Genomic DNA, 12,121 nt, shown 5'->3' with positions numbered 1-12,121 from the left:
GGTCAATGGTGATTTCTGGGTTTCCAGCTTACACAAGTAGGTTGTGATGTTCACTAGAAAGGAATGGATGAAGGGTTGGGTTGCAATAAAAAGAATAAATGGGAAAATAAATGATGTAGTGGAAAGGATCATGGAAATCCTATAGAAATAAGGAAGCATGGTGACTGAGAACAGTAGTCCTGAGCTGACTGATAAATAAGATAGTGTAGGCTACTCCCATTTCAAGTGATTAATCATGGATTGACCCAGCTTGCGTGAAAAGACGTTTACAACCAGATGAAAGCCTATGTGGTAACAAAAATAATGATTTGACTTTACTCTGATTATTCAAGATAACATATACATTTTCTTTTGTTAAAGTAAATCATTACTGGTTTATAAAAGATGCTTCAACATGTTTTTTCTAAAGAATTCTTACAAGATTCTGCTTTTTTGTTTCTGTAACCTATTTGCAAGTAAAATACCACAATCTGAAAAGGTTAGTAGGTGAAGTTACATTGATATTTTACACTTTTGAAAATTCTTTTTCCTTATATTGTTAATGTGCTCCTCTCTTTCTCAGCCTTTGTTTCATTTTGAATTTGGCCTTGTCTTTACTTTCCTTATTTAAGAAATTACTAACGTCCATTCTTCACACCCACCTACAATTTGATCCTTTGTATTCTGGCTTTTTATTTTGTTTTTTTTCCCATTTATGAATATTATATATTTAATAACTTTATGAAATAATTATACATTATACATTTTTTGTTTTGTTTTATTTTTTAATTTTTATTTTTTTAACTGTTCAAATACATTTGTCTCCGTTTTCCCGCCACCACTCTCCCCTGCCCCACCCACCCCCATCTCCCTCCCTCAATCCTTCCCCTCTTTGCTTTTGTTCATTGGTCCTTTATACGTGTTCCTTGATTTGACCCTTTCAGCTTTTTATTTTGCATCCCAACCTTTATTTTCTGGACTTGCATTTTAGAGATTATTGGGATTAACTGTGTATGTTAGCATGCATTTCAATCACTATATATTAAAATGTTTCCTGTTTAGTAGTTTACTTCAGATGTCTCCTGGATTCCGAATGTCAAGGAGCATTTCGTGGCTACGTGTGCAAAACTTCATCTCAGTTTCATTTTAGGCCAGCTGCATGACACTGGCCTTATCCAGGTTCCAGGAGAGATGTGGTGGAAAAATCCTTAATAGAAACACCAAACCACTGGCCTGTCCTGATAAAGCCTGAATCACCTGATTGGCCCTAGAATCACCCTGATTTTCCATGAATTCTCCAGGCTAAGGTTGGCCCAGAGTACGACCGATGTCAAAGCCCAAGAGAATAGTAGAGCAAGAGACCAGTGTCCAAGAATGGGGGGAAAAAAATGATGACCTTTGCCCAAGAATTTTAAAACATGCTTATTTCAAATTTACGTTATCTGACTCACATTCACAAACATTTCCTCATGCTGTTGCCTACATGGTTTCTGTTTTCCCTTGTATATCCTCCTCAGAATACCGCTCCCCTTTTTTCTCCTTCTAGGCTGAATGCTGTGCCTTCTCTCCTGCTACACATTTAATCACTGAGATTATATGCTTATAGCTTTTGTCCCTTAATGATTTAATGAATACTTAGTTTTTCTAACCTCCCATATTAAGACTAATACCCCAGTTTTTAAGTATTCAATGACAGAAATATATTGTTATAATCAGTTTCATACATGGTATAAATTATGCCTATCCTGCATTATTTTCTAACTTAAAAACTATACATTTCAAAAATTGTTTATAATAGTTACTTATAAAGCATAAAATAACAGTTTTAACATAATGTGAAATAATAACATAAAATGGTGAAAAAAAAAGAAATGACAATTGCAAAAATACTGCACTGATACTACTCTTTCTCCCTCTAGCATCAGAACGTTCTGTCCTATTTTCTTCCTCCATCCAGTCTGTCGTTAATGCTGCGAGCATTAGTCCACCATGTGCGCTAAATCCTGATGATACAAGATGACTAGTAAACAACCCCTCACCTCCAGGAGCACACTCATGGGGTGGGAAAAAAGACCATGTAAACAAATTATCTTAATCACATAGTTAGAAAAAGCATCTTTGCATCCAGAGGGCCACAGACAACACCTGACATAGTGGCACTTAGTAGGTGGTATCAGGAGGCCTGGATCCCCCTACCATCTCCACCTCCAGTCACACAGCCTTGGTCCACTGGCGAAACCTTTGCGTTCATTTACAGTGAAGGGGGAATGTATGCTTTGTTCATTCAGCAAACATTTATTGAGCATCTACAGCATGTCAGGCTCTACTCTATTTTAAAACTCCAAAAGTTTATAAAGGAAGGAGATTTGTTAATTATCTCACAAGCTCACAGAGGAGACAAACATAAATAATAATATGTGTTAAGGCTCTAATAGAAAAATGTATACGATAAATCCGTGCATGAATGTGAGAGAAATTAATTCGGCCTTGGTGATAAGACAAGTGTAGCCCTGGCTGGTATGGCTCAGTGGATTGAGTGCACACCTGCAGACTGAAAGGTCAGCGGTTCAATTCCCAGTCTGGGTACATGCCTGGGGTATGTACTGGATCCCCAGTTGGGGGTGTGCGAAAGGCAGCCGATTGATGTATCTTTCACACATCAGATGCTTCTCCTCCTTTCTTTCTCCCTCCTCTCTCTTCTCTCTAAAAGTAAATAAATAAAGTCTTTAAAAGACAAGTCTTTAGGGAAGAGATGATGTGTTAGCTCTGCCCGGGAAGACTGTCCGCATCCAGGGAACCAATGCTAGTGGGCCCGTTCCGGGTGTCAGCCTGAGCAAGGACATGAGGTGTGCTATGAAAGGCCAGTTGCTTATAGACCATTATTCCTCCCCTTCTGGGCATGAGGATGGACTGGCCAGGTGATCCTTGGTGGGCTCGTCCCGAGGTGAAGTTCCAATAACTTTAGGAACTAGCTGTCACCTTCTGATGTTTATGTGAAATAATTTGTGGCTATTAGGAGGCAGTGGGTGGATGTTTTGTTATGTTCTACACATGAAAAGTCTTCATATCTTTAATTAGTGTATTTTATTTCCATTATTTAAAGATGAGAAAATGGTGAAAAAAATTTCAAGTCCAATATTAAGATTATATTTTGAGGAAAAGGATAAAAACAAAAAATGAAAATCTCCATCTCTTCACAGCCTCTCCTCAGTGGAAGTTAATGTCTAGTTAGAATGAGCATTAATAACCTACACAAATATGATGTTGTTAAGGTTTACATTTTCAATTTTTTATAAAACTTTCACCACAAATGAATAACTTTTGTAAAATTTAATTAGTATATTCTGTACTAGATATAATTTGCTTGTCTAATTAAAATCTACCTACTAATTACACTAAATTTACGGTATTTTCATGTCTTTTCACTTCTATATTAAGAACAAAGAAGAACTATGGAACATGGAGAGATGGTGCAGACAATGCTAAGAGTTTTAATTATTAAAACCTACGGAGAGGCCCTAGCTGAGTAGTTCAGTTGGTTATTGTCCCAATATACCAAGGTTGTGGGTTTCATTCCCTGTCACAGCACATACAAGAATCAACCAAGGAATGCATAAATAAGTGGAAAATTAGGTCCCTCCTCTCTCTCCCCCCTCCCTCCCTCCCTCTTTTTCTTCCCCTCCCTCTCCCCCTGCCCACACTCAACCCTCCCTCTCTCTCTAAACAAAAACAAAAACAAACAAAAAAAATCAGTGAATAAAACCTATGCAGAAATTTCTTGGGACTTGATTTTCTCCCAGCCTAACTAACCTGTGCTAGAAATCACAAAAATACATACAATATTATAGGTCAGTTAAGAGCTTTTTAGTTTAAATTTGTATTGCCTACTTCTTTAAAAAACAAATGCACAAAATAGCATCTGGAGTATAGTGGGTTTTCAATAATTGCTTGCTGAATGTGTTTTAAATGAAATACATGCTTAGGGCAGTCACTCCCCAAATATTGAGGGGACTGGAAGCAGCAGCATTATGAGTATCAGCACTCTGCTGTGGGAGGCTGTTTATGAAATACCCTCAGCAACTTCATACGTAGGCAGTGTCCATTGCAGCTGCATCTCCTCGTTCTCTGTGGATTTACTACTTTGTAAAGATTATTCCATGTGAGAGCAGATTGCTTATCTTCATAAAGTTGTGAAAGACAAGCACAAAAATGATTTAGTGTCAGAGAAAAGGAAACTACCTTTTCTAAGTTGATATCTCTTTTTTTCCTCCTGCTTTTGTGTGAACAAGACATCCATGCAACTAATAGAATTAATTGCTGCGTGTGTTCTTGACACATCATCCCTCAGAAGTGAGGATAACACTAGCTGTGCAAGAAAGGGCAATTATTTGGGTTTTAAGAAAAAAGTAATAAGTATTTTCGGGATTTTCATAAGGATTTAAAATTTCTGCTGTACAGTGGGTAGGTACGAAAAAATACAGGTGATGAAAATATACATTCTTGAGGACTAAAACTGCAGACATGGAAAGAAATTGAATGTTCAGAAGCTTTAAATCTAATGGTGTCTCTTTGGAAGAAGCTGAGTTTTACCTACATAGCAACAGTGCAAATTACATAGCTTCATTTAATTAAAAGAGACCAATAATCTTGTTATATCTTTCTTACTAACAAGAAATAATAAGCAGAACCCAGTTTGAACCACTGTATACAGAAGGCATTTTCTAGTTGGTAACAGAATGCTTAAAATGAGAAATGAGCCCTCCATGTGGCATTCTTTTTCATTTATATTCCTTTCAGTAAAGAAATGGAATCTGTTCCCTTCATCTATTGCATTAGAATTTTTGATGCACCTGTCACCTATCATCATCAGTTTATATGGATTTCAAGTTTTCCCGATGAACAAATGTAATAACGCAGGGCCCATATGTCCACATGTCTGGGAGGGGGGAATCCACGTGGTTTTTGGATTACCTGCCTGGAATGCTTTTCCCTTTTATTGTTTGGAGTATGTCACCTTCTGTCAATCTAATTACTTCTCTCAGAAACGGCTGTTCTCAGCTCACTGCATGACAACCGCTGCCTTGTGAAAACATCCCAGAAGCCTCTGCAGTCAGTTGATCTACCCCAAAAGTGTCAGTCCCACATGGAAAGCTGACTTCAGTCGGCGGGCGGTGTGCAGACTCACTGAGGATTTACTGAGTTCTCTGAGAAAAGAGTTTCTTTGGATACATAGCAAGAGAAGCTGGTGGTTTCGGTAGATCTCTTGCCTTATCTTGACATACAGAATAAATCTTTTCAAAACATGGGCAGCTGAGAGACATATATAAATCCAGGACTTCTAGCCCCTGTAAAAGAATAATGATAGAAGTGCCTACATTATCTGACCAGTAACATTTGTAAAAGATCAAAGAAGCTTTCAGAGGCCACCAGCAGAGATTTAGATTTTACTAGAAAGGGACACGAAGGAATAATGCTTATTTATCCATGTAGTAATCCCTTTAGTTTATACCAACTATTTATTACTGTGATAAAGACAGACTTGGCAGAATCTAACAGTAATTCCTTTGTCATCATTAAACAGCTGTAGATTTTTAATATAATAAAGATAAGACAGCCCTTGCAGTTCTACATTCACACTACGGTATTCAAGTTTGTGCCATCACTTTCATTTTCAGAGCTTTATAATTCCATGGTAATCATTTGTTCTTGGCAGAAATGTGTTCTACAAGCTTTCAGCTGAGGATGATATTTTTGAACAAGTTTTTCAATGTTCTGGTTATGTGACTATGGGAATTTTGGACCTCTATATTACTATGCTTTTGGAGTTTGTGTTTGTGTAATTTCAAAATGCTCCTTTTTTAAATAACACAATTTAACTTGAAATAAAGCTATAATTTACATGGCAGAGGTATTTTATTACTGAAGTACGGATGATACTCATTATCAGATGACGTAGTCAGAGACAAGAAAGATTTATTGGAAGAAAAGAAGCCACTTTTTCCCCCTCATCTCATCACTACCTTTTCCTTTGTGACTTTGAACCACCTGGTTTGTTTGAACCACCTAACTATTTACATAATTCTTCAGGTTCCAAGTGAGCTGTTGATCAAATTGCTTTGTTTAATTGGTAAACTGATGTGTTATATTGACCCATAAGCATTCCCTCTCTGTCTAAACTTTGACATCTAAGAAGTATCAATATTTTGGCCCTAGTTTCATACTTAAAATTTTTCCACAGCCTAATTCTTAGAAATTTCTACCTATGTATTTCAGCGTTTGGTCTGATGCTGTGGATGCATATGAATGAGAGAGCTCTGTTCTGTATCCCTCACTTCATGGGTGTGGGAAAGCCTGGCCAGGGGAAGGGGCAGGAGGCCTGGGCCATCACGCATGGCCACGCTGGACTGAGACCCGGCGTAAGGTTTCCCTAAAATCCTTATGGAAGACTTGTGAGAGATAACGAGTTAATATTTGTAGAGATCTTTCAGTAACATGGAACTGGTGCTTGAATTTTTATAAGCCAAACACAGTATCTACCCCCAAAGCTTCGTAAGAACATTTAGCACACATGCATGTGCCAGATGGATTGCCATGACAGTCGATAGGCTTCTCCTAACCCTTGCGTTCTGCTGTCAAAAATCTGTACATCAAAACAACAATGATTTTTATGATCAGATTTATTGGATAAAAGATTCGGGTGCACACTGAAAAATCTGTCTCGATAAGACTCTAAATAAAAGGTTTATATAAGACTATTCTTTAACATGCCTCATGGGAATATAGGTAAAGTTTGAAAAATAGCAGATATCTTCTTGATCTTACATATTTTTCTCTGCATAAGTGATTTTTTTACAAAAAATATGTGGCGTATGATGCAAGACCCTCAGGAATTATTGTTGAAAGCTCGAGGGTATCTGGAGATCAAAGCAGAAATACATGATAATACAGCAAGTAGTTATCACCCGGGAAAATGTTCTCGTGGTTGAGATAATGCTAGTATAGAGTTTAAAGTGAAGAGAATTAAATTAGCAAAGAAAATCATTATTCTGAGTATGGTGGAGCCCTCTAAGAGTCCTTATTCTGAGTGAAAAGGATGACTGGATTCGTGATGGGGGACAGGTGGCCCCACCAATTATAAATTCCCCAAGATAGTAAATGTATATTTTATCATCTTGTGTCAAAATATTCATTTTAATATTCAAACATTTTACCACATAATAAGCTGTAACCATATGTTTATTTGTTATATTTTACTGCTATAACATTAATAAATATTTACAGAGCCACAGTGTATCATAGACGTATTAGAAACGGTAGTTCTCTCAGTCTGGTATTAAAGGAAAACCTTCAGTACCTCAGAATCTAATTTTAAATAATCTTACATTTGTTACACATTGATAAGAGCCAGGGAGTTTACATTTTTAAGACTGGCACCCCTTTTAAACTCATGTTGTTTTATTTATTTTCCCCAATTGCATGAATTAAAGATGGAGTGTTATCTCAGCTTTGAGTTCCTTAGCTTGATGTCACAGTTTTTGCTTTATTTGTATGTGAATTCTACCTTTAATAAAGATGAGCTCTGCTGAACTTTCCATTAATGAGAGACACTTAAGTACACAGCTCTTTGTAATAATTGAGGTAGTACCAGGAAAATTGAGAAATGTTGCTTGTCTATTAATAATTAACATGGCAATCGGTGTGATTAATCAGAAGTTTTATGATCTCTAAAAACATAACATTATCTCTGTAAATCAGATCGTGTACAATTAAGTTGACAACCATCAGTTTAAAAAAAAAAGAAAAGAAAAGAAATCTCAGGACTCCTGACTCATATTTTTTGTTAAAGTGTTACATTCGTATTTATCCTTCTATGACAGCTGAGACCAGACCAGACCTACACTCAGGAGACAGGAGGTTTAAGATAAGGCACTGACTTTCCACTTTCATGTGTCAGGAGACAGTCTCAGGATGATCCTGCTCGGCTGGAAGCCGGAGGAACTTTTGCTAGTTTGGTAGTTACTCACTTGGTTACCTATTTTCAGTGCTCTCTGGCTTCCTTACTCAGCTCATATTAATAAAGCCCTAAACGCAGCTGTTTTGACTTTTTTCAGCCTATGTTCAAGCAGAATACTTCTCCGTATTATCAATTTCAATACAGATTTTCACACATACAGAACTCTAGCCAGACAAAACAAAGGCGATTCTCCTCATGATTGCAGTGTCTGAACATTCTTAACAGGTGCTTTATGAGAATATTAGCTTGGTTATCTTACTGCCTTTTCCTGTCAAGTGCGCATCGAAGGGGTGGCAGGACACCATAAGAGCCAACCGTTACGTTAAATTAAGGATCCGTTTCCAACGTTTCTCCTTTTGTCATGATCACAGATTCTGAAATCATTGTGTAATGTCCTGACTTCTAATTCTCCCGTGGGAAAATAGAGTGTTCTAATTTCCCACCTTCTTTGTATTCTTCTGTCATTGTCTCTCACTAGATGTTTGGAGCATGTATGAATTCCACATCATGAAACTTCAGCCCTGTCTTTGTCCACTGATGGAATATAGTTGCAAAAGGAGTATTTTCCTTTAATTTTTTAACTAGTAACGAGTGTGTTGTTGAAATGGTTCTGTTTCTTTCTATGGTTTCTTTACCCTAATGTAATACAGCGTATGTGATAATAACTTGGAATACTGGACGGCTTGAACTTCTGTAACAGCCCTGAATGTCTCTTTCAGCCTTTGTCTAGGATTGAAATTTCCAAATTATGTGTTTCAGACGTTGAGAAAGAAGGGCCTTAATGGCTGTGACAGCCCAGATCCCGATGCAGACGATTCAGTAGGTCACAGCCCTGAGTCTGAGGACAAGTACAGGAAAATTAACGAAGATATTGATCTAATGATCAGCAGGCAAAGATTGTGTGTAAGTACTCAAAACGCCCTTCATTTTTTTTTTACTCTTGATATTTCTCTGAACCTGGCAGGCCTTGAACAAGAAAGAAAACAAAGGCTGTGAAAGCCCCGATCCCGACTCCTCTTATGCACTCACCCCACGCACTGAAGAAAAATACAAAAAAATTAATGAAGAATTTGATAATATGATCAAGAGTCATAAAATTCCTGTAAGTACCAAAGGTAGATGGCTGGTCTGCTGATAACTGCTGCAGTAACATACCTTAACCCTTTCAGTGATGGCTTGGTCTTAGAAGCACTAGAAAGTCAAACCAATACAATAGCCATCTCATCCCACGGCAGTCCATTTAGAAAGCAAACCCTTAGGGATGCTTGAATTATGTAATCTAAAAAAGTTGCCATCAAGTTCATTCGGAGGTAGAAAATTCATAGGAGGAAGAGAAAGAAAGATTTATGTGACACACCCTGACTTTGCACAATCTCTTAAACACACAGCGCACACAAATCACAGTGCACCAAGAAAACACTAGAATCTCCTTCTCAAGAAGTTTAAGGACTTACTATAAAATACGTATATATGTATACTACTGAGACCAGATACATAAATGGAACTGTAGTCCTTTCATGTAAACTGATGATCGTCACCCAAATAAAAGCTTATTTCTAAATAAAGCGTCAGCCCCTTTCCCCACACATGAAATTCAGCAACAGCACTGAAGGGTTAAAGCTAATGCTCGCTGCAGGGAAACAGACTGCATGAAAACCTAATGGTAAGATTTCAACATGTTTGTGTGCTGGGGTGATTTTAAAGCTTCATCAAAATATTCGCTTTGCCTACACCAACATTTTCCACGCTTTAACAATTGGCTAAATTTTGTCTTAACCAAGTCAAAAAATTTCTAACAGTCAATCATATGCCTTGCCAGATATTTGAGAGAAATAACTCTGCATGTATTATTTTGTTTGCCCATAAAAAAGAGGGGGAAAGTACATACCTTTAATTATAGTCTGCTATCAGTCAAGTGATGTTAATTTCGTGACACACGTTATTGCAACTCAAGGTTCACACATGCTTTCTGAATAACCGGTGTTAGTGTCTGAACCCTCCTGGCAGACAAGCTCCTCAGTTGGTAATTAATTCCTTTCTCAAAAAAGTACATTTTTTGTAACTTAGCCAAATGTCCTCAACCTGAGCATTGAGAGAGACTGCAGTAAAAATATGCCACTGCAATCACAAGTGCAGGATATTTGAGGACAAAAGCTCTAGGCTAAATCCACAACTGCACTCACAAGATAAATCGATGCATTACACATAGTAGGTGCACAGTCACCTGTGTTGAATTAAATACTTTAAAACATTTAGAAAATGTTTGGCTCTTAAACTGGCTATCTTCATAAATATATGTTTTCTTTTGTTAAGTGAAATATTATCAGCAGTGGAACATTTGTTGAATCAGAATTATTATTACGCTGTATCCTGAAGGAAAGCTAAGTGCTGTAAATTCTTAAAGGTTTCATAAACTGAGTACCACATACAGAACAACCACAGTGGGTACTTTATCAAGTGAAATATTTCCTATCAGATGCTGCAATGTATACTTGTTATACCCAGAATTCTTAAATGATAAAATATCCATTGGGATTTTATCTTGCCCAGAAAAAGGAAAGAAATAGCTCCTTTGGGCCAATTTTTTATTCTTATGACCTGAGTTTCTCTTACTATACAATACTGGTTTAGAACTGCTGGGCACTAAGGTTTGTGAATGTAAGATTTTTAAGATGAAGCATGTGAGGTGTCTCAGACAGGAGAAACCTCTTGCATAGTGTGGAAAAGGACAATATATATAATGCTGCTGATCACCCTCCCGGGCAGTGATCCTAAATGTGTGTATAACTGTAACCCCAAGAGTTCTGGGAGAACACCCATATTTGTACATCAGATCATTTTTCCCATGCTTTACGGGGAGAGAGGTGTGACACATACCTAGATTCCCTCACAGTATTTCATCCTGTCATGTAAAGGGTTCAAAATCAGGATACATGATTTCTTAAGAGGTGCAGTGGTGTGTGGTGGGGGATGAAAAACCACATCAGAGTTTGTAGGCAGGGCTGTGAGAAGGAGCCACACAGCTCCTAGCTGTGCCTCCAAGTCTTCATTTCTTTAGTAAGTGCTTCAGTCTCCCGGATGAAAAGCCCAGTTTTCGCACATCGCTTTCAGTTGCTGGAAGTAAATTTTGTTGAAAGTTTCCACAGCTGCTAAAACATTTACAGCAGGGCAAGGACACTCTGCCCTTTGTGTGTAGAGAGTGTCTCCGCCTCTTTAAAAACATTACAAGACTGTTTTTCTATTTCAAAGACCCAGTTGGAAGAGTTTTTCTTTTAAAATAGAAAATTTAATATTGCAATCACCTGTTGGTACAATGTAATTTATGCCCATATTCCTCAACGACGTGAAATAATCCACGGATGAGTTGGAATCTTGTTGACCAGCGTTTCCTCATGCAGCGTTTGCCACATTTCACGCCGGGCTGCACAGCAAGATGAAACAGCTTCATTTGAGGAACCAGGAATTGGGAAATGGGCTGAAGGAAAGAGGGGTGGATGCAAAACTGGTTGAGGGCAAATGGGAAGGAAGTGGAAATAGTTTCTCTTTTCTTCAAATAAGGGACTGTGAAGAGAGAGAAGTAGTACTGTAGCTAGGATCGAAGAAGGGGTTAAAGGGAGAAACACTTGAAATTACTTATATGCAGAGGAAGAGTGATTGAAGGAAGGAAAAGACTGGACACATAGATACAATGGAGATAAAATGACAAAGCTCAAGGAAGGGCAGGAGGATGGGGCAGGACTGAGCTGCAGATGGACCTAAGTACAGTTAAGGAATGATTGGTAGGTAGAGTGAGGTGGAGTGGGTGACCACCTTTATTTTTTATATTGAACGTCGTTTCTGTAGATATTGAGGCTAGGGAGCAGGTGCTTGAAAGAAAACTGAGGAATTGGGGAGAGAGAGGGAATGAGAGTACAGACTAGGGTTGTCAGGCAGCCTTGAGGAAATTTGGATACTAGTAGTCACTAGTCATTAGAGTCGTGGGATTTCTTTTTTCTCTGCTAATTTTCAGCAGACTGGTAATGGTCGATCAAAAGCTAACAGTGTCATCAGTGACCCCCCAAAAAGGATTCAGTTCAGTCATTCACACCGAATAAAAGAGGGCTTATTAACTAAAAATATTTCATTAAA

At 37.8% G+C, this 12,121-nt stretch overlaps 1 protein-coding gene across 12 annotated transcripts in view; it reads left to right on the top strand.

The window, feature by feature from the left end:
- Window positions 1-12,121, top strand: part of MEF2C (myocyte enhancer factor 2C) — a 161,207-nt gene that overhangs the window by 114,513 nt on the left and 34,573 nt on the right. For 9 of the 12 annotated variants that reach the window (XM_054578582.1, XM_054578589.1, XM_054578581.1 and 6 more), the window contains one exon: window positions 8,753-8,896. In XM_054578582.1, coding sequence (XP_054434557.1) covers window positions 8,753-8,896 — 144 coding nt within the window. Of the gene's footprint in view, window positions 1-8,752; window positions 8,897-8,957; window positions 9,096-12,121 lie in introns of all 12 variants that reach the window. The other 3 variants (XM_054578590.1, XM_054578588.1, XM_054578593.1) reach the window with 2 other exon arrangements.

This window comes from Pteronotus mesoamericanus, unplaced genomic scaffold (assembly GCF_021234165.1).
Source record: "Pteronotus mesoamericanus isolate MK-2021 breed Mesoamerican mustached bat unplaced genomic scaffold, CSHL_Meso_final contig_50, whole genome shotgun sequence".
Lineage (NCBI taxonomy): Eukaryota > Metazoa > Chordata > Mammalia > Chiroptera > Mormoopidae > Pteronotus > Pteronotus mesoamericanus.
This window is presented reverse-complemented; position numbering and strand designations above follow the sequence as displayed.